Here is a 22,429-nt window from a genome sequence, read left to right as displayed (position 1 = left end):
ATACTCCATATCAGTAATATCCCATTACAATACATTTTAATGCACTCATCGGAGGTTAAAGGAGTGTGTGATCTTGTGTTTTTATAGAACAAAACACAAAGCACAATTTAGTAATCACTCTTTAGACTCGCAGATACTTATAAATACTTGTAGTTAGTGTATAATATAGTATATTCTGCTCTTCGCACTGCAGAACAATGTTGCATGTGAGCAAATTGTGGGTGTATTAACTGCGCAGCTTCTGTTAAACCTCAAATAAATTAATAGAGACTCCTTTACCATGCCTAAATGCATTTAGATCCATCTCTTGTGATTTTGTGAGCATGTGCATGTGCTGTACGTGGACATAAACAGTATATATTTCTAGTATTACGCCATCGCCGGAAGACTAACATGTCTCTAGAGCAAGAAAGACTCCAAGATCCATCCAAAAGTCCATGTGCATGTGTGTGAAAGAAAGAAAGAATGAAAGATATGCTGTATAGCAAAAGAAAAAGTCAAAAAAAAGAGAGATAGCAATGGAAAATAAATTGATGTCAGGAGACCGCGCACAAATCACCCTCTAAATCATTTACGCTAGCCGTCACTGCATAGTGACAGCAGTCTGTCCGCCGGGTCTCTGTCACACGGAGCCTGGCACTGGGGTTGACAGCCCGGTCTGAAATATGAGGACCAAATGGACCTGGGAATCTCTGGGGATGGATCTCTCTCTGCACCTTTATGTCCAACACATCTGGCCTACTGCACTACTGTTATAGCTGGAGGTACAGAGGGGTGAGAGGGTAAGAAATGGCGTATTCTGGGGGCAAGAGATGAGGTCTTATACATCACAGAGCCATACAACTGTTCTGTGGTTTCTTTCTTCTTTTTTCTCTGCGCAGATTTTCTGAAGTCTCAATAAATTTGTGAAGATTTAGTTGCACATAATATGTGGTTCATTCTGTCTTTCTGAAGAAAAGTAGGATACTTAGTCATTATTTATGTACATACTATATCTGTGCAGTTGTATCCTTGCCTGTTAATAGCTGTAATACCTATAATCACATTGGGCCTGTCAGTGGTCTGTTTGACATAAATTTGGATATTACCTTCTAAGACATATGCTCCACTGAGGCTCATATTGTGCCGTTGCCTGGTAAACAGACACATTCTTGGCATTTCGGGCACATTACTTAATACAGCTTTGGATTTAACTTTAAATGTGGCTGCAGTGTAGGAAGGAGTATCATTTGACTGCTTTTAAAGGAGTAAATGTTGACTTTAAGTTCAGTTGCCCTCTTTGTCCTTGCCAGATAATTTCATACAGTTATTATTATTATTATTATTATTCACTGTTGGCATGTAGCAATAGATTTACTTCCACTATGGTAGAGGTCATGCATTTACAGTAGTATGTCTTTTAGGTGTTGGGATGCATCCAAGACTGCAAAACATTCAGAAAGATTCACACAAAACTTTAAGCTCTCATACCTCATTTACCAAAGTCTCTATTTCCACTATTGTTCATCTGTCCCATTTCTGTCTTCAGCTCTTTTTTTCCCCCCACAAGCATCATCCAACAGTTCCATGACCAGCGTAATGGAAAACTCCACACCAAACCAGACTGGACTCAATAAGCAGTGCAGGCAGCCTGGGTCTAAGTCTGAATAATGTAAAGGAGCTCAGACAACCACAGATAAAACCAGGAGGGCTAGTGTGTGAGTGTGGGTGAGGAGATTATATTGGAACAAAGCTGGTACTGTTCTCAGAAGTGTATGATTCATTAAATATTGAGCTATGCAGCAATGATAGCTCACCTTGATCCCTCCTCCACAAAAATGCGGTTCATTCATTCCCTGAAATGTATGAATGTATCACTTTCTGTTACCAATAAGCAAAACTGATGCTAAACTCTCATTGTAGTTTCATAACAGGCAACCAACAGTAAAACACATTTTTAAGACAAAGCACAACATGGAATGTATGTGAAAAAAGGTGTTTCCTCGCTCATTGTTAGCGGTCGACTGGATGTGACTGCCTCATAAACCCAGTGCATGCTTGGTGTTTCTGCGGCAGCTTGTTTGATTACAGCCCCACCAGGTGGCTGCCCAGCTCTCCTCTGTAAACCAAACTAACTGCGGTCCTGCAGTGCTCAAACCTCCTGAAGGCGCTGACGTTAGTTTAGGGGCTTTTTCTGTGAAAATTATGGCTTCGTGAGAATGGTTTCAAAGAACACTGGGACATACAAAAAAAGATCAAAGAGGTGACTTTAAGCTCCTTGATTGGAAAAAGGATTCCTCAGAGTACACAGTTTGTTGGAGGTCCTCAAAGCTCCTAAACATCGCATTGAAATATTGGTTTGTATGGAATCCCCAGATTCAAGTATTTGAATAACGCTGGTCAATGGCCTTAGTTGATCATTTTTCTCAACTCTGCACATGTATAAATTCATTGTGAACAAAAATGTAGATTATACAAATAAGAAAACCCACATTTTTTGTTTGTAACTTGCTCGTGTAGACATAAATCACAGCCATATTTTTTAAAGAGCTTGGATGGTCAATTTGTTTTCGCTAGACCACTATATATGCATGTCAATCCTGTTTTTCTTTTTATTCTCATTGGAGATGATTCCAGCATGAGTTTACTAATCTGATAGGGATGACTATTGGGAGAATATTTTTGAAGACAATCACTTAACAGTTGAGGAAAAAAATGCTAACTCATTAACCACTGATTAACTGCAGCTGGTGTAAATGTTTAGGAGATAGCGCTTATTTATTTTCATTTCATATGCATTTTTTTCTCCTTTTCATGATTAGGCCTTTGGATCCCCTTTTTCCTGCTGGGATTAGTGTGTTTGCTTTGATGTGGGTTGTGCCCTGCCTAGTGTGTGTGGGCAGGCCTCTCACTCCTGTGTGTGTGTGGCAGGGTTGAGGTGAGGGGGTACATGCAAGCCCCCTTTTTACTCCCTCAGTGTTTAGATGTAGTGCGTGACCTAGAGTGCACCATAAACCAGCAGATTCAGGAACGAATGCAGCTGTAAAACACCACTCTTGGCAACTAAAGCAAACACTTCTGATCACGTCTTGCTCATTTGCACACATCTGTGCGTGTGTGTCCCATTATGTGAGTGTACATTGTTCATTTGTGTGGTTCTTAACAAGCTATGGTGTGTTCTGCCAAGTACAGGTAGCTGATTTCAAAAACAAAATAAACTCAGGAAGCATTAATAACATCTCTGGCCCACACAGCAACATTAAATGCTTCCAACATAACAAAAAAGCCGCCATATGAGTTGTTAGTTCTTTAGTGGCAAAACAAACTACAGCAATGTAATGCTCAACATGCATCAGTATTAATACTTATTAATATAATTAATACTCCTAATACTCATATGAGTAACTTAATCAGTGTTAAAATGAAACATTATCATTAGATTGCAAGTTGAGTTTTAAAAGTAAAACATAACTTTGGCCTAAGGGTTCCTCATGAAGTAACTGCATAGCGACTAACTGTAGTCAGTCAATTTTATGTTAAGCACTAGAAGTGGACAATTAAGTGAGGTTAATTAATTGAAATTGAGTTCAAACATTTGACAATCCAAGTGTTTTATTCATTATTAATAGTTCATCAAGGCTCATGAATAGCTGGTTAAAATGATTACTTCCTTTACATTAGGGGACTTTCATCGCCATGGTTACAGTAACAATCATGTGATTAAGATTAGGGGATTTTGTCATTTTTCTTTCTCATTAGATTAATTAAATGGATAAACAGTGATGTGTGCGCAATAACTCTACTATTGCCAATAGATATGTTAGACATGTACAGATATAATTACATCTTTTTGCATGAAGGAAGTAGCTATTTAGATTTTTTGATATTGTGGCAATTTTTATTTGTTTGATTATTTTTTGACACTAATGTCAAATTAAGATATTTTGCATTAGTAACACTATGAGCTTCCAACTGCCTCCTAAATTTAAAGAAAATACTAGAGATTTCGAGTTACATAATTAAAAATCTGTTGTTGTTTTTTTACTGTTTGAAACATGCAATCCTCACTTCTCAGCTAGTTTCTCTTATTTTTTAAACCTCATACAGATGTAAATATAAGTAATTGTTGAGTGACAAATCAGTATTGACAAAAACTCAAGGGCCACTTACTCGTTTTGCCACAGCGTTCAACCACATTTCATGGTGTTCCTCAGTCAATAGAGTTTGTTCAGGTTGTCATGGAGATAGTCACAGAGGCAGCTCTATCTCCATAACAACTGAAGAAACGCCATCTGCTGAAAGAAGCCCGGAAGATGTGGTTGAAAGTTCCCCAAAACAGCTTTTTTCATATAATTATGGTTAAACTATACTTAACTACATTTAGCCAAGATTTAGATATGGGAATTACAAAAATACGGAGAGTAATTCTTCTGGACATTTTGTGTATTGTTTCCATGCCAATGTTACTGTTTGAATAAAAACGCAGTCTCTCTTCAATGAAAAAACGGAAGGAAAAGATGTTCACCACTGGGCTCTGAAAGCTCCTGTGACAATATTATAACTCAACAACACACGCTTTTCAAAAACAACAGCACAACACTCTACAAGGAAAAAGAAAAACCTCAAACGGAGGTGAAATGACCTGTAATATTTACCTATGTTGACTCTTGAACGGCTCACTCGCAGCTATAGAAGGCCCTGCACACCTCAGGGCAGGGGCAGATGTTTTTGTTGCTCCTGATGCAGAACAGATGAGGATGACTTGTTGGAACTTTTTTTTTTTTTTTCTTACTGTTGAAAATTGAAGCTCCCGGCATACAGTAGCCTTGTGGTCAAACAAAAATATTTACCAATGATATGACCTTAAAATACATATGAGAAAAGTGTGTTTGTGTTTATCTGTGGCTGCTTCACAGGAATTTGTCTACAGAATAGCTACACACAGCTTCAGTGTCAAACAACCACTGTGAGGTCAGACACTCTGTTTGAAAAGAGGGTGGGGTGTCTCTCCACAACATAAACACTTCGAAGAGAACATCAGTCTATTAGCAGCCTTTCTGATTAGCTGATGAACAAAAGCAATCAAGGCTGGTGCGCTCTCTTGGAGAATATACATCAATGTCATTTGCTCAAGACTCGGTGGTGATTGGCATGTTCATTAAGTATCCTGTTTACAATACGCTAAGAAGCCCATATGTGAAGTCAGCAGATGATCTCAAGTGGCTCTGAGAGGGCTGTTAGTCATCCAGTAGATCATGAAACGATCATAAAAGCTGCTGTAGTCATCACCATGTGGCCACATCATTTTTCCTCACAGGGACAGACAGAATTGAAAAGAGCTTCTTCAGCTGTCGAACTGAGTTGTCTCTTTGATGATGAAAGCAAAAGCATCTTTTTTTGTCTGCAGCGGCTGACATGGAGTCAGCTTATTTGTCTGTTTATATGCTGTAGATGCAATTCTCATTTGGCTATATTTAAGTTTGGGATTTGGTGCCATCATGAGGAGATGTCAGGTATAGAATGGACCAAAAATGTAAGTATCCATAGAAAAACAGGCAGTACAGTGTCTGTGTTGCATTTACAATATATTTATATATATATATATATAAGGCTGGCACAAGTTAAAACGTGAAAATGCACAGATTTTTTTGATTTGTTATGCTCACAGTTAGTGGAGAAAGTGTCTGCATGGGTGGTGGATGCACGTGACTTTTCCTTTATTTGCGTGAGCCTTCACATGAGTCAGCAGGTGAGTCTGCACATTAATCAATGACTAAAGAATAACATCCCCTGATTCCAGTAACTAGTCGCTCTACAGCCAAACTTATGCTTTATGTGGTCGCCAACTAACCCAGAGATCAAAAAACTTTCTCCATTGCTCTCTACAACCATGACATTTAACAGAAAAATATGCTCGCCCTCCTCCGTGTTTCATTCTGCTAACTCTGCAGTTTCCATAATAACAATGAGTGGTCACAAGCCACTGGGTAAGTGAGTTTGGTTCCGTACAAATATGTACATGCTATCCCTACCGTTCATTTTCATACTGTTTGGTCACACAAGCACACATTTTACTGTGATTTTACAGCAAGTGTGAATTTGTTTGATGTGCTTGTTCTACATGAATATGCAGTGAAATTTGCTTCACTTCTACAAGAAAGCAAAAAGCTCATGAGACTGAGCACAGAAAGTAAAAAGCAGCCATGAATTATGGTCCACGGTTTACTGTAAAGACAATAATTTTAAACCCAAACCTCTGTGGAAGCAACTCTCCTTTACACCATATGCTTTGATATATTGATGTAAAATACAGCTGTTTTCATAGCATGCCTCTGTTGGAGAAAAAAAAATCTTGCTTGCCCATCATTTTGTCATCTTCCTTTCCACTTTAAAACAAATGGAACTAATGTAATTATTGCATATATAGGAAAAGAGTCAATAAATCCTCTCGATCCAATAAATCAAGATTCTAGAGACATTAAAAATGAATCATTATTATAATTTGAAGAAAGTGATGGTCACGGGCCAATCTTGAGTGGGAGTATGACTGCTATAGGCTGTAATCTGGGTGGACAGCACTGTACACACACACACAACTGCAGTAGCAGCTGCTGTAGCTCATCAGGTTGCATGTGATTATATCGTTCACATGACCACAAGATATAAAACATTTTTTTGTTATTTTTAAATTATTTAGGATAGACATTTGCAAGAAACTGCACAAAACACCACACCATGTTCCCTGAGCAGGTAGAGACACAAACTGGCACCAAAAAACACACCGACAGCTGGAAAACTTGTACTCCGGCACAGTTCCATTAGTAGAACATTTCCATATGGCGTTTCACGCCCCTTCCAAAAAAATACCATGGGAGTTTCTTTTGGCTCCACACTCCTTTCAACGTCCCATATATTCATTAATGAAATGTTCACTCTTTCCCCCGCTTTCACTTTCCACCGTTTTCTCAGACTCTGATTGACTGCAGAAGTTCTTCTGCCCGTTAGTGTTGGTAGGCTCTCATCCAGCGCTGTTAACATTGGTCGGAGGAAGTGGTTCATACATACTTTAGCTCGAGTGCAAGAAGTATATGCTGTATGTGCTTGTGCTGTGCTCAAACCTTCACTGTTTCTGTCATCAAACAAGCCTGAATAAAACAGTGCCTGTGAGGATCCCTTGTGCTTGAGGTTTGTTCTGTTATTATTGGTTTTACTGTTCAGCTTCTGTTAAACTGTTTTTTAACATATTGTTCTCTAACATGAGATCCTTACTGTTACTGGGTCAAAGGTACATTTATATACATATTGGCTGTTGTCATCCTTTTATTCAAACATGACAGATTAGCTTTAATTCCTTGTGATAACAAAATCCTCTGACAAAATTAGTTTGCTAATTCAAATTGTGTGAATAAACTGAAATGTTTCGGTTGTTTTGTTGTAGTGGATTACAGTGGATTCTCAAGTTGAAATAAATATAATAATATAAAATCAAGATATAATTAATATTTTTTTTTAAATCCATTGAATTTCCACAAGATAGTAGTGTCTTCTTTCAGGACATTACCTCATACTAAAATGTACCCACAGGGGGCAGTATAGTAGCTACTTTGTGCTCTCACTGCAGCCAAGGTATTGGAAGTAACAGGCTGGATGAAGACTAGTACCACACAAGTGATGACAAGTTAGTGACCTAAAACCTCACTGGAGAAATGTACAGTCAGGTTTCATGAAAGCCTAACCAATGTGTTTGAAAATCAGTTATGATGTTATATGAAAATAATATCTTATACGTGGAAAAGTGTGTGAAATGCTAGAAATGCATTTGGGGGCATGTAAGGGCATTCCTGTTGTTTACCCCCACACTGTCCCATTGTATCAAGCTGCTGTATGTTAATGACAGGCTGACTGTAGTGGGCGTTTGCATGTTTGTTCTCATACAACAGGTATTCTCTGTTTCACACAACTAACCAAACTTTGTCTTACCCGTTGCTGTTATATCATGCATTTAGACCTTTTCAAGGTTCAGGTGTATGGTGTAGCACAATTTAGTGCATCAAAATGTCACATAACTTTAAAAACTTTTCCCTAGCTGTCCCCTGAGAAGATAATACTTACAAGTTTTCCCCCCATTTTCCATCAGCCTACACACAATGTAAAATATCTAAAAAATTCTACACAGTATTTCCCTGTTTGTGGCTCTGAAAAAAATCAACAACAAAAAACCTTTTTTGTACTATTTATATTGCATTTGTACCACTCATATTTCTTCAAGATTTATTTCAAATAAGCTCAGATGAGGTACAATTACAGTATAATAAAAGTGAGCTTGCAGTTGCAGCCCCACAGAGGGCAGGGTTTCTTGAAATGAATTGAGTTTCGTGTATTCAACCGTAGGATTCACAGGTCTATGATTACGTGCAGCAGCATTTCTTATGGAGAGGGGAAATTAAAAGGACCCGTACAACTCACACTTACCTGGGTTAATGTATAGTGATCAGTGGCGTGGTGAAATCTACACATCACCTGCAGGGTGCTCCCGAAGATTTGTTGTAACCGAGGAGAGGAAAAATGAAGACCTCTCACTTCGTTGCCATTTTCAGGTACAATAAACATCATTCTGAAGTGTGATGGGGAAACGCTTATAAATATGCTATGCTATGTCAAAAGCTTCAAAGATGTCTGGAAACTGATTGTTACGGTGACCTCTCTGTCTGTGTCTCAACTGTTTGATGAATTTTTTTTTTGAAAATCACAAACACTGAGTGAATACATTAGTTTAACCAAATGTTTTGAGCAAAAATGCATTTAAAAGTTTATCTGAACATAATATGAGGCTTCAGCCATCGAGTTAGTCAAATAAAGAAGATAAAAGGGGATATCTTTCCAAAATTAGTCTTTTTTAGTAAACAATTCCCTCTTGATAGACAGCGTTTTCCTGTTCAGCTGCAGTGGAAGGAGCGTAACAAGACTGTAACTTTGAAAGATATTGATTTTATTTGATTAATATTGATGGCTGAGCCTCAGCAAACTTTTAAATACATTTTGGACAGAATCATCTCAGCATCTCTTACTGGTCAATATGAATAGGAGGGATGATTACAGCAAGAAAAACATGTGTCAGCGTTCATTTGGGCACCTAACCATTGTTTTAGGACAATCTTTAACCCATCCTTTAATCTCTGTTTTCGAATATAACTTTATTTAGATATATTATACATATTATAAATGTGTGTAATTTTAAATAAATATTATAATTTTAAATATTTATAAATACATGAAAATGCTAACAGAAATGACTCGAATGTTACAAACTGTTTTGCAATCTTCATAGCTTAACATTGCAGGAGGTGGAAGTTAGCGCTGGTTAGACACCGTGGCAGGTTTTTGGATTCGTAACGAGTGATTCATCCTCTCAACAATAGACGCTCTTTGAGTCGGAGCGCGTCTGCAAAATGAATTCCACGGTGTCGTCAGTTCCGTAAAGCGTCCCTCCTGCATTCATTAAAAAAGAAGATAGAGGATTATTTACGAAGACTCTGAAGAGAAACGCAGTTAGAACAAGACTTAACCCGGCTATGTCATTAAAATATTCCTAATTAAGAACACTGCATTTTTTCCTACTGGCAGTTTTTCCTTGGACTGACAAAAGACACATCAGTCTCCGCTAATCTCCGCCAGTGGTCTGGGATGCACTGGCGTTAGCCGGTTATTAGCTTGCTCGTTAGCTTTACCGAACAGCTCTGTTTTTTACGACGGGGACCCGACACACCGGTAAGACAGTCCGTCACTGTTTGTTAACCACAATACTGCTTTATGTCTGGGTTTGGGATTTTACATTTCTACATTTTTTAACCTGCCAGCTACGCACAGTGAACTCACATATTGAAGCAGCTTCTGCAGCTGCATATAGAGAACTGCAAGTAGGCCTTTTCCAGAAAGAAAATTAATTTCATTTAAAAAAAATATGCCTCTATCTATTGCACACTCTCGTCAAATAGCGATCATAATCGGTTGTTTTTCACGGCCTGAATAAACCCCTACCGCGTTGGACAGATTGAACCCACCGGAGGCCTCCTGCCAGCCAGCGTTACCTGCCGGAGAGAGAACAGCTGTGCACCTGTGCAGCTGCACCTGTTAAAGTTCCCAGCCGTGTTTGATATGGACCCTGAGCCTGGTCTCCTCCTTCAATTGTTAATTTTAGGATTTTTAACTGTTTAACCTAATGTTCTTTTCGCAAAAATGCACTCATTCTACGTTAATGACGTAGGTTAATAAAGAAAAAAAATCTTAACAGTGTTTACCCCCCTTCTATTGTTCATTAAGTTTATTTATTTCTATTAGTTATTAGATTTATAAAGGAAACTAGATATCAGAAATTCATACAAAATGAAATACAGTGGATAGTCTCTTTTGTAGCACATTTAGCGCTGCAAAATGCACATTTCAAGTTATTGTGGAAGCTGCTCATTCTCAGTAATAGACTGTCAATAACTAATAGTTAAGTTCATCACTGAGCCTAGGTGCAGTAGTCTGATGTTTCACATCGATTTGAAGTGAGGGACTTGACTGACAGGCAAAACATAGTAGATGGAGGCACTTAGTGAAGACTAAACGATGTAGCTGAATCAGGGCCTCCTCCAGATGTACTGCAGGTATTATGAAAAGCAGCCGACCTGGTTGCTCTATGGAGACCTTTAGTCTCTGATAAAAAAGTGCTTAGCTCAGTGTCTTGTACTTCGAATTTAAAATCTCAGTTCAGTAAGCAGACTTTTCTTTGGATTACCAGTATAGGACACTATAGGGTGGAACAGTTTGTATTAATATGAAGAAGATGTCGTGTTGTTTTTAGTTTAACCCAGAAGCTCTGACTTAAGTGCAGTGAGCTGTCTTAAAGGAGTGTTTTTGCGTAATAGTATTTTTGGCCAAGATAAACACAAGTTCTAATGCGTAAAGTCAACAGAAGTGTCATTCCTCAGGAAATGGACTGGGCATGGCAAAGTGTGCTTTTATAATGGAAAAGACCTCTTAGGTGAGGTCAGAGCAAATGTAAACAAGCAGCACTCCTCCCTTCAAACATCATCTGTGACATCGGTGCCAGCGAGTGATCTAACTCCCACAAACTCGCCTTACAATTACCTTCAAGCTAGGACACCAAGCCTCATTATAATAGCTATATTTACTGCATATGAGTTATATCCTGTAAAACTGATTTGCACAGTGTCATTAATTAGATGTGAAGTAATTAAAATGCATCTGAGATTACACATCAAGTAGGTTTGAAAAGCCTAATATACATTTTAATTATGATCTTCCATCCACATTTAACCATCAATGAAATGCAGAGTATTCTGAATACATCGTGACACATATGTTGAAATAAGAATAATAATTTAGTGAATTAGTTTGTTAGTGTATGTTATTTACCAATCAGAGTGGAAGTAAAGGACTATTTTGACACTGATGCATTTATTTCTGTTACCTGCCAGACTTTGTTTCCCTTCTTTATGAACTGCAATGATTTAAACTCACATAGTCAACAACAGGCCAGCCGATTGTTCTCCATCCATTTGATCGAATGTACATATATAACTCATAATACACACCAGTGCATAATGACTCACTTGCAGTATTATGGGCTTATCTCTTTGTGTAGAGCTAGCGTGCATGCTGGAGTTCATCCAGGTGTGACATTTAGCTGTTTAACCGACAACCTGCTCTGCAATGTCAAAACCTCTGATGAGCCTCTTTCACATCTGCAGGCCCTCAAATTGACCCTCATTTTGCATCATCATCATCATCTGTGGCCACGTGACACACACACACACACACACATACAAACAGACCCCTCATTAGTGTTCGTGCGAGTGAATTCATTTAGCTGTGAATTCATTTACTATCCAAAAATAGGAGCTATATGACTGCTTGTCCAGTATTTTTTTTTCTTTGCAAATGTTGTTTTGCACGTGTTCGTACAACTTCAGTGTGCGACTAGGTGCAGACCAAATCGGTTTCAGGTATTTGAATAACTATAGACTATGTTGATGTAAACATTTTGCCGTCGCCCCTCTAGTCGGGGTTTGAAGCGAGCGGGCGCGGCTAACATACAGTCCTGTAATTGAGCTGGAGAGTAGAGTGGCCACTTCAACAAGACAGCTCATTGTATCGGCGGGCTCCTGTGCGTTGAGCTTTCATAGGTGTTTTTTTTTTTTTTTTTTAATGCCGAGCGGTAGCCTTGCTCTTTGAAAACAGCCCCTCCGCTTGTTCGCAGCAATTATATTCCCATCTGCTTAATGATTTGGCTGTTTTGACTACGCTATTTGGTCCGTCCTCTTCAAAGCAGCATTTAGGCCTTACTGTTTATCCATCCCTGCCTTTTTCACTCTATTCTCACACTTTGCTGCATCCACACTTTGTCTCTCTCTGTCTATTTTTTTTTGTCTTTCTCACAGACACAGTGCATTATGACAGACAGCATTATGAGTAAAGCTGCCACGATGGAGATTCCTATCAACAGTAACGGCGACACGGGGACACTAGCAGAAGACGACAGCCTTGAACAGGTGGGTCACAGCTACTGGATCAGTCGACAGTGTACTCTTAACGTCTTGAGACTGCCCTGTGTTGTTATTTTAAAAGCTATTACACAGGGTTTGTGTTTACCCACTTTGCAATCCTGAGCTGACTAAAGATCATTTGCATACTGAAAGCCAGACTGCAGCAAACAGAAGAGGGTGCAGAGACAGAGCCATTTATTTTTCCATTTCCTTGTTAGACATCCTCTTTCACTGTATTTTCCACTAAATAAAAGTAAATCTCTCATACTGAATCTCCTGCTAGACCTATTACTTAGCTTCTTACTCTGATGCTTTGGCTCATTGGCCCTTTACAGCTGGTACATCACATATATACTGTTGCATCAAAGTGTGTTTTTACAGCAGTGATGATTTGATTTTTTTTTTGTTTGCTGTTATAGTTAGTTTAGTCATGAAACATATTTTAAACATGTTTATTTGTTAACAATGTATTTTAAATGTACCTTTTTAATTTTTATATGTTATGCTGTACTTTCTTATAAAATCTTCAGTGACCTTTCTTCAGGCACCCAATTATTGTTTTGTTGTGCCTGAGTTTTTCTCCTAAGGGACCTTCCAATAATAGCCTCAAACTCGTTGATATATATCCAGTAATACAGTACTATCCCTGAAGGTTTAAAATCATTCACATGACAAAAATCAAACCCACATTCTTGAGTTTCTCACAGTGTGACGGATAAATGTGTGCCTTTGGTTGTTTTGAGGTTTGACATTATTGTTATGGGTATTGTTCTTCGCTATCACGAGATTAGCTAAGGGAGCTGGCTCTTTCCATGCCATTCACACCATAGTACCACTCTGCTCTGCGGTAATATGTACAGTGCAGTTCAGGACTCATTCTTCTCAGTTGTCAGTCCTGAACACCGGCTGTATGCATGTGGTCATTCACTGTTATTCTTTCTCACTTCACCTTAAAGTACCTGTATTCAACTGCTCAGAGCAGAGTGATCGTTCAGAAGTTGTATTCTAACACTTAAATATTGTTTTCTTCCTGGGTTCAACTATTATTGTATTAGAATTGCCTGTATAACTCTTTTAGAAGTCTTTGTGTTGCTTAGCTTGCCTAGCTACATGAGAGAGATCCTGCTGGGAAATCAGGTGTAGGAGTCCAGCTGTCTCCTTGGGAACCAGTTGTTCCCGTTAACAGATCACGTGGCCTCTTGTTCATGGTTGCAGACACATCTCCTGTGTATTAACCTTAACACTAGGTGTTGAATTGAAATGCTAAACTCTCAGATGTAGTTGTTGCCCTCCAGGTGGGGACTGTTTGCTTACAGAACAAATAAGCACTCGTGGGCCATGAGTTGAAGGTAAAAGACACTGTGCTGGTTTAGCTGCAACATTTCATCTCCAGCATTTACAGGAGTGTGTTTTGTCAGGGTCAGGTAGTATGATAACTGTGGAGTTGTAGAGTAAGTCAGGTGGAACACGTTGTGCATTCTTCTGCATACCAAAGCCACACCTTGTTGGACAAATAGACTGAAGATCCTGGAGGAAGCACTGGCAGTTAATTGTGTTATTTGCTAAACAAACTATGTGGCTCCACTCAGAGCTGTAAAAGAAAATCCTACCTTCTCAGTAAGCTTGCATGGTTGAAGCAAGTATTCAACCGTTTGGTGTGGCTTCCTCAGTTTGTGTTGTGAGAAGTGCTTAAGCTGCGCTGTTTAGTGCTGAATATTAACCAGTTGTCATAGCAACTCTGCAATTAATCTGAAACTGGCTGTGCTTTGTCCTTGGGTGAAAGCCCTCTGAAATCAGATTGATATCTGCTGTGCAGTCAGTATCGCTCGTGCACAGAGAGATGAAGATTGGCAGGTTAAAGAGGAGAAGATGTCTGGTTTCAGATGTTGTAGCATTGTGTCCTCGTGTGTGTCAGAGCAGTGAATGTGACTGGCAGCTTTCTTGACAGAGTGACAGAGAGATTCGACTGCCAGCAGCATCCTGGCAAAAACATCAGATGCATCGCAGTGACTCACTGGTGTCTACGCTGAGAATCAACAGCATTTTAAGATCCTCATATTGTTATACTCAATTTCTCATAGGTGTCCACTTGTGCTTTTAATTTGCGGATAACGTAATTATATTGTTGAATCTCAAAGCAGCTTAGTTATTTTGAAAATAACGGCTTGTGGCATTTTAGAACAGAGCCTTTGCTATCGAGCCAGCACCTATCGTGCCACGGCATCTGTTTGTGGTACAACATCTGTAGATAAACCTTCATCACATTTTCATACGTCAGTGTTAGGATATGACAACCAGATTACTTTATGATGTCTTAAAGCTGCCATAGTTTCCTTCATCTCTAGGAACAGGCGCTGTGTCAACAAAGCGTGGAGGGAGGGACACGTTTCTGCGTCAGCTTTCTCCCACATTGAACAGATGCCACAGCATGAGGCAGATCTCTAGTGAGAGAGAGAGATAATGTAGAAAATGTAATTAAACAAGCTTTGCCATTGTATTTCACATGTTTTTAAGTTGTTTGCTGTTGTGGTTCATTTAAATATCCATCTTTGCAAGAGGCTAAATGTTTAAAATGGTCATTGCACTGTTGCTGTGATGAAGGCCATGTTACTCCTGACATGACCTCAAATCAGTCGGTAAAATAGAGAATTTTCTTTCCCAGCAATCAAAGTTTTCCAACTGGGGTCTGGCCACTTAAATTTTGTGTTTTATGTGGATGTTTTTTGTGCGTACACATCATTTCCTCCTTAAGTTTTTTCCCCCCAGTGTTACTTTTTCCCCCTAATGTTACTGGGATGTCGCTTTTAATGTCTGTAAATGTCTTGTAAATAAATATCTTCATGTTTGCAGTGTTGGATCAGAAATCAGTATTTTCTTTGTCTAGACAGTGATGTCATAATATCATAGCAGAGCTGCGGTAACACATCAAAGATGGAAAATGAGCTAAAATAAGAAAAATATGTTCTTCCAGTTAACTGGATGACCCACTAACTTTTAACATAAACCAGCTCAAAAAGTGAATCCTGAGCTGACCTGCTGTGATATCAGTCATCACTGCTCTTCATCCTACATCACTGCTGTCTGTGGACATTACAATGATTTTTTTTCTGGGATTTCTTTTACATCCTTGTATCTTGTTTCATGATTTCAGTTATGGATTTTTTCTTTTTGTCTCCTTTTCCTTTTTCTATTTGTTCCTTCTTTTTTTTGTTGTTGTTGTTGTGTGTGTGTGTGTGTATGTTGACCCCCCTCCCCTCCCCCCTCCTCCATCTCTGTGCAGGCTGCAAAGCTGCAGTGGAGCTTAGATGAGAAGGTAGGGAGCTCCAGAGGCACCAGGGTGAGCAGGCCATTTGTGCATTTATGTGTGTTTATGTTGGTGTGTTAGTACTGTTCAGTGGTTTGACTTTATAAAGCTTTAAATTGCCTCACATCACTATATTGGTATATTTCACTAAATGTCAGATACAATTTTTCATTTTTATGGCAAACCACTGTGCAGTTTGAATTGTACTGCCGGCTATTTGGCTCCTACTAACTCTAGCTGGAAGGAGTGTTAACAAAACAAAACATTTGGGTCTCAACATTAAAATCTGTTTTCATTTGATCTTTTAGGTTCAAAACGATCCAGTGTGTGTTGTCTTGAGCGAGCTAACATAGTGTAGATTATCTGTGTGTGTGTGTGTGCACTTGAGTGATGTGTGAGTGTAATTCCTTTAATTTTAGCTGGTGTCGTTTGACAAAACACGGTGTCACACTAATAATCATCGTGTCATACTAATACTGTAATGTTGATGTGAATTGGCTTCACTTGCTCTGTTTTGATGTTTCAGTCGTAATGAGAAATGTGTTCTGGCAAGAAAGCAAAGAGAAAGAGAGGGTTTGTCCTTGACTACTGCTGTAGGTCTGTGTCGACAAACAGATAAGGCCCCGAAGCAGAGCCTAGATACATTCGTAAGAAGATACTCATCTCCCACAGTGAACACTGTTTAACCTCCAACGACACAAATCACAGCAACATTCTTTTTCACTTCCTTTTGCTAGTATCAAACATACTCTTTGCGTTTGTTTATAAAAAGGAAACTGCTTCCTCACCCCCCAGAGCATTCGTCTGAACTTTCCTTATCACAGTCTTACTTTGACTCTGAGCTCCAGGCTTCAGGAAGTGTCCTATATATTATGCTCCCCTTTGTATTTTATGATGGACAATATGGGTCTTTGCCCAGACTTTTCTGTGTAGTATTAAACAACAAATGAAATGAGAGGTTTGCTCACGGCTACACGCATGAGTAAAATTAAAACCTATTTGTTGGAGGAACCTGGGCTCCACATATGCTTCGCCAAAGTGAAAAATCTGTTCAGGCCAGATTTTCCTTTTCCCATAAATCCCTCACAACTGTTTTCTCTTTACTAGCTGACACACGAGCAGGGAGGCAAACAGAGGAAAACAGTGAGTTAAATTAAGGAAAACAACGGTCGTCATTTTGGAAGGAGAAAATAGTTTGCTTGAGCGTTTTCTGCTGCATAGATCATTAAAGTCACTGCTTGCTTGCCGTGGTGTAGTAGTTCTTCGTGCTTGCTCCCAACAGCAGCGTAGCGGGAGATTCAGCTCAAGTCGTTAGCTGGGTTAATTATTGATTGGGAACTTTAGCGGTGTGTTTTCTGTCTTTCACACACTTCAGAGTTTTCCCTGTTGACTCCCAGATAAGTCGTCAAAGTTAGACACTGCTTGATGACTGTGTGTACTGACTAACCTTCCTAACATAGTAGTGTTTGTCTCCCTCTAGTGAATAAATCTTTAACATACATTGCCTACACTGCCTTAATTTAATACTCAAGTCATAATATCCTTGTCTACATACCCCCACCCTAACCCTAAACCCTCCGTTCTTCCCTTTTTGTTGTTCTTTTTTTTTTTATTCCCCCGTTTAAACTTTGCAGGACCTACAGCAGGTGATGGTATCGGGTCCGAATCTCAACGAGACCAGCATTGTATCCGGGGGGTATGGAGGAACAGCAGAGGGTATCATCCCCACCAGCTCAATCAAAGGTAGAGTTCACTCTTTGTCTCTGACATCTTTTCAGTCTTTTCTCAGCTCTCTCATTTTGACTTCTTCTGTTGACTCTGCGCCGCGTCTCCCGACTCTGGACTCACTGAGTGAGTTTATTCAGAGGACAATGAAGTGTTTGACTTCTGGGGCCTCATATCATCTTCCCGTGAGATCACGCAAGCCATTAATTTGCGATAACTGGTGGTCAATTTGCTCTGATTCATCACTGATTCAATGATTTTCATTCATCACTAGCATAGACCTCCACTGTATCTGAAAATGTGCCTTAGAAAGCAGGGTGGCAGAATGAATGATGAAATATATTGCTGATAAAAAAAAAAACAGCCTGTGAGTACTAAAGTGTTATGTAATGTTTTGACTGACTTTAGTCCCAAACTTTGTATTTAAAAAAAAAAAAAAAAAAGACATACCAGAAATACCATGCTAAACAAACAAACAAAACTTCCTTCATTTGTTGTGTGATAACAGAGGCTCCACTGAGAGATTAATGCAATTTTCAAGTTCAAAGCATTACAGTTTCAGAGGGAAACAATGACACTCTCATTGCTGCTTTTTTGAGACTAATGTTTCTTCATCTTTGTTACACTCTCTCTCTCTCCCTCTCTCCCTCTCTCTCTCTCTCTCAGGCCCCGCTGTGCGCTACAATGCAGAGTTTAACAAAAGGATCCCAGTTACAGGATTAGGTTGCTCCTTAGACCTAATTATTTTTAATAACGTAGAGCCAATTTCCAAAATGTGATATAACCATTTTTCAGAGAGATGGGGGATGTTTCTAGATGATGGAACACATCCAGCGTGTAAATATAGTCGTTCAGAATCATCAAGCAATAACTTTTTCTGTTAACTGTAATCCTTTAAAAAGAGACATCATGATTTTCTACTTTTCTTTTTTTTTTTTTAATGGATATTTCTCATATCTCATTTTGGAAAGACGCTCTTTATACTTTCTGAATTAGTTTTAGACAGCTGGGAAGCAGCTTCTCTGTCCCTCTCATCTTCATCAATTTGTCTGTTTTTCAGGGTAGAGAAGGACAGTACCTACACATATTTTTACCTGCTGCTCTTTTTCTTGGACATATTGTGCCTTTTTTTTCTATCACTGCCTTTCTTTTACGTATTCTTCTGTCAGGTTGGTGTCTCTTGGGATTTTAAGCACATCATCTAATGGGTCTTTGCTTTTTTTGTTTTTCCCAGAATAAACTGATCTCTGAACTTCTCTGTAGCGAAACAGCAACCATCTTCAAGTTTATCACAAAGTGTATTTGTTTTTAAAACCTTGAATATCGACGGCAATGAAAGATTGATTCGTCTTTAGTATCGCACTATTGTAGTGCTGCTGCAATTCAAACTGCCCCCGTCTTCCATCTTCACTCATTTGCATTGTTCACTGATTGTCATGCACTAAATGTTGTCTTTTTCATCTTTGTACTGTCTGTCTTTGTCCTCCACATCCTTTTCACCATCCCCTCCTACATGTTCTTCACCCTCCTCTTCCTCTCCCTTTTGTCATCTTACTTTTCTGTCTTTTCTGCATCTCCCTGCTCCTCCTCCCAATTTTTCTCCTACTCTACCTTTCTGCATTATCATTCCCTTTTTGGCACACTTGTTCAACCTTGATAATTACTTCCTGTATACACCTGATCCTAAACAAAATCGTTCCCACAATTTGACCCAAAAAACCCATTTAAATCCCACCTCTACTCTAATCCATACTCACGCCGAACCATTCCTTCATGCAAACCCTCCCTTACAACCACCCACCCGTTGTCACAGACCTGCGTATGAAGGCCAGGCGCGGTAGCGTCCCCCCAAGCAGCACTGTCATCCACCACATAGCAAGCCAATCACATGAATACCAAGGTACTGGGAAAAAAAGTTGAACACTCGACGGACTCTACATGAATTAATCAGATTGAAATTTTAGCACTGACTCTGCAGTCTATTTGCACCTTTTATCACACCTCCAGGACAACAATAAATTGTGTCTGCAACACAAGGCTGTCTCACTATTTCCTCTTTGTTTCATCCTCTGCATTTTTCTGCCTTTTACTCATTCATTCACTGCTATGCATGATATTATACTGGTTTAAAGGCTAGTGGTGATGGGCATGGGTTGGAAGATAAATGACAGATTTCAGAAACATCCTCAATTTTGTCTTTATTAAATGCAGCACATTTTGAACACACTTTAATAGTTAAAGATTCTCTGTTTGGTCTACTCTTTGCTGGGGTTAATATTCCTTTGTTTACCTGTGAGTGTTTGTTTGCTTTCGTTTGTTATTTACCATCTTCTTCTGTCTCTACATTTGGGTTTTATCACTCAGGTTCCAACATGCACCACAGCAGCAGCAGCTCTTCAATGACGGCAGAGGAAACAACCCGAGGTGTTGCTGTGGAGAAAATAGAAACAGTGAAGAAGTGGGGTCTCAACACTTACAAGGTACATGAGGTTATGTAATGCTGACTAACAAGTAAAACTGCCAATAGATTATCATTATATGATAAAGAGCTACTTGGTGATTTTATTTTAGTGCCTTAAAATTGTTCTGCTAATGTCCTCGTGTGTCTTCCTTCATTGTTTTAGTGTACAAAGCAAATGATCTCGGAGCGTTTCGGTCGGGGTTCCAGGACTGTGGACCTGGAGCTGGAGGCCCAGATCGAGGTGCTGAGAGACACGAAACGGAAATATGAGAATGTGCTGCGATTGGCCAGAGCGCTGACCAACCACTTCTACAACATGGTGCAGACGCAGCATGCGCTGGGTGACACCTTTGCTGATCTCAGTCAGAAATCCCCAGAGCTACGGGTGAGGCCTTAAAATCTATCCATGTAGCTTAAGGTTAGATTTATGCTGACATTTTAAAAGAATTAATACCATCCACATTCTGTTGTGTGCATTAACGATTTCTTCGCCCTTTATAGGATGAGTTTGGCTACAATGCAGAGACTCAGAAGTTGCTGTGTAAGAATGGAGAGACTCTACTTGGTGCCATTAACTTCTTTGTGTCCAGCATCAACACACTGGTCAATAAGACCATGGAGGACACCCTGATGACGATCAAGATGTATGAGAATGCCAGGTAAAGACAGTATATTAATTAATCTTTTCATCTAAGAGACTGAATAAACCCTTTTTTTACAGCAGGATTAGCAAAGGGATACACCAAAAATAAGCACAGAAATATTGATGTTGTCATTGTGCACACTATAATTTCATTAAACTGATTTATAGTGTGCACACATAGGGTCCAGGCAGCGTTGGTGTGCTTTGTATTTCCCAAAAAGATGATATTAGTCATGAAATATAAGACAAATAATTGTTTCCATCTGTATAAGCTAAAATGAGTATTTAATGCAACCACCTTTTTTATTATTATGTTTAGAAATCATTATCCTGTCTGGATCTTTGAAGTATAACCTCATATATTCCCTCCCCTCCTTTTTTTTGATTAGATTGGAGTTTGACGCGTACAGGTCAGACCTGGAGGAACTGAGTTTGGGTCCGAGAGACGCTGTAGCCATGGCCCGCATAGATGCTGCTCAGCAACAGTACCAAGTCCATAAGGACAAGTACGAACGGCTCCGCTCAGACGTCACCATTAAACTCAAGTTCTTGGAGGAGAATAAGGTTAGTTGGCAGGGAAGGGCTGCATCATCATCAGCAGCCTTGTAAGTGGGGGGAAAACAATATATACATCCAGGTTGACTCGATGTGTTCACATGTCTTTGTGATAGTACGCATAAACAAAACTCTAAGCTGCCCCGTCTCTCTTTGTCTCACACAGGTGAAGGTGATGCATAAGCAGCTCCTCCTCTTCCATAATGCCATCTCGGCATACTTTGCTGGCAACCAGCAGCAGCTGGAGCAGACGCTGAAGCAGTTCAACATAAAGTTGAGGCCTCCAGGGGCCGACAAGCCCTCCTGGTTAGAGGAGCAGTGAGAGTGCCTGCTGGACCTCCTGCAGTCCTCTTTTCGACCACCTCCACCTGTTACCTGTTGAAACCCCCAACTTACAGAGGACCACTACAGAGGGAAACGTATAGATCACTGGGTGGAAGAAGAGATGAGATGAGCGTGTGACTGTATGATTGAACAGATGAATTGCAGGGTATTATTGATAAATGGGCCAAATGCAGAAGGAAAACAAGTGGCCAGTTTCATGAACAGTCAGGGGGCTTTTAGTGCCTCTCCTACCAACTCCCTTTTTTTCACTCTAATCCTATTTGTGCTTTGTTCCCAGAGAGACTGTTCATCTCTCCCTCCTCTCTTTCTCCTATTTGACTTGACCCCCTTGTATCTCAACACTGTTTTGCTGTGTGAGCTTGTGTTAGTCATGTTTATGGCCATTATTGTACTTCTCAAGTGCTCCCAGTGCTCTGAGTTCAACTTCAACCCAACACCATCTTAGTAACAGAGACAGATGAGAACAGGCAAAATGGTAGAAAACCATTATAACACACACAGATGTAACCAAACACTACATCAAAACTCTTCCAGACCTTATCCCTCTCCTTGTGTGCCTCCTTATATATGAGCTAATGTACTAAATGAACACGTGGCCTGGAGGAATAAAGATAAGTTCTGAAAAAGATTTCAAACTCTACATATGAAGGGGATTTGTATGGTACACTGGAAAGGAATGTCCAGACATTTCAAATCAATGTACATTTAAAATTAAGTACTGTTTCACTTTTGAAATACATTATGTAATTGTTTTGTAGTTTATAAAAAAAACACAAGTGTTGTGTTTTAGTTTAGTTTTCCTTAAGTTGTCATCTCTTTATTTCCCTATTATATCAGTTGTAGTCAGCTGTATGTCCTGTGCTTCA

General features: G+C 39.4%; 1 protein-coding gene across 4 annotated transcripts; it reads left to right on the top strand.

Moving 5' to 3' along the window:
- The first annotated feature begins 9,322 nt into the window (after positions 1 to 9,322).
- On the top strand, positions 9,323 to 22,191 carry arfip2b (ADP-ribosylation factor interacting protein 2b). Of its 4 annotated transcripts, none has more exons than XM_042431333.1 (9): positions 9,323 to 9,747; positions 12,426 to 12,536; positions 15,811 to 15,843; positions 17,469 to 17,577; positions 19,924 to 20,039; positions 20,184 to 20,405; positions 20,522 to 20,679; positions 21,053 to 21,227; positions 21,385 to 22,191. In XM_042431333.1, the coding sequence occupies exons 2-9, from the start codon at positions 12,438 to 12,440 to the stop codon at positions 21,538 to 21,540; spliced, it is 1,068 nt and encodes a 355-aa protein (XP_042287267.1). In that variant the 5' UTR covers positions 9,323 to 9,747; positions 12,426 to 12,437; the 3' UTR covers positions 21,541 to 22,191. The 4 variants fall into 4 exon arrangements, with proteins under 4 accessions (XP_042287267.1, XP_042287271.1, XP_042287266.1 ...); XM_042431332.1 differs by having other exon boundaries at positions 9,325 to 9,747; positions 15,811 to 15,867; XM_042431337.1 differs by lacking the exon at positions 15,811 to 15,843 and having other exon boundaries at positions 9,324 to 9,747.
- Positions 22,192 to 22,429: the final 238 nt, after the last annotated feature.

This window comes from Thunnus maccoyii, chromosome 13, assembly GCF_910596095.1.
Source record: "Thunnus maccoyii chromosome 13, fThuMac1.1, whole genome shotgun sequence".
In the NCBI taxonomy this organism is placed as follows: domain Eukaryota; kingdom Metazoa; phylum Chordata; class Actinopteri; order Scombriformes; family Scombridae; genus Thunnus; species Thunnus maccoyii.
Note: the sequence above shows the minus strand (reverse complement) of the source record. Positions and strands in the feature narration are given on the sequence as shown.

Coding starts and splice junctions, on each gene's coding strand:
- arfip2b (XM_042431332.1), top strand. CDS start 12,438: ATGACAGACAGCATTATGAGTAAAGCTGCCACGATGGAGATTCCTATC. Junction 12,537..15,810: donor AAGACGACAGCCTTGAACAG/GTGGGTCACAGC, acceptor ATCTCTGTGCAG/GCTGCAAAGCTGCAGTGGAG. Junction 15,868..17,468: donor GGAGCTCCAGAGGCACCAGG/GTGAGCAGGCCA, acceptor TAAACTTTGCAG/GACCTACAGCAGGTGATGGT.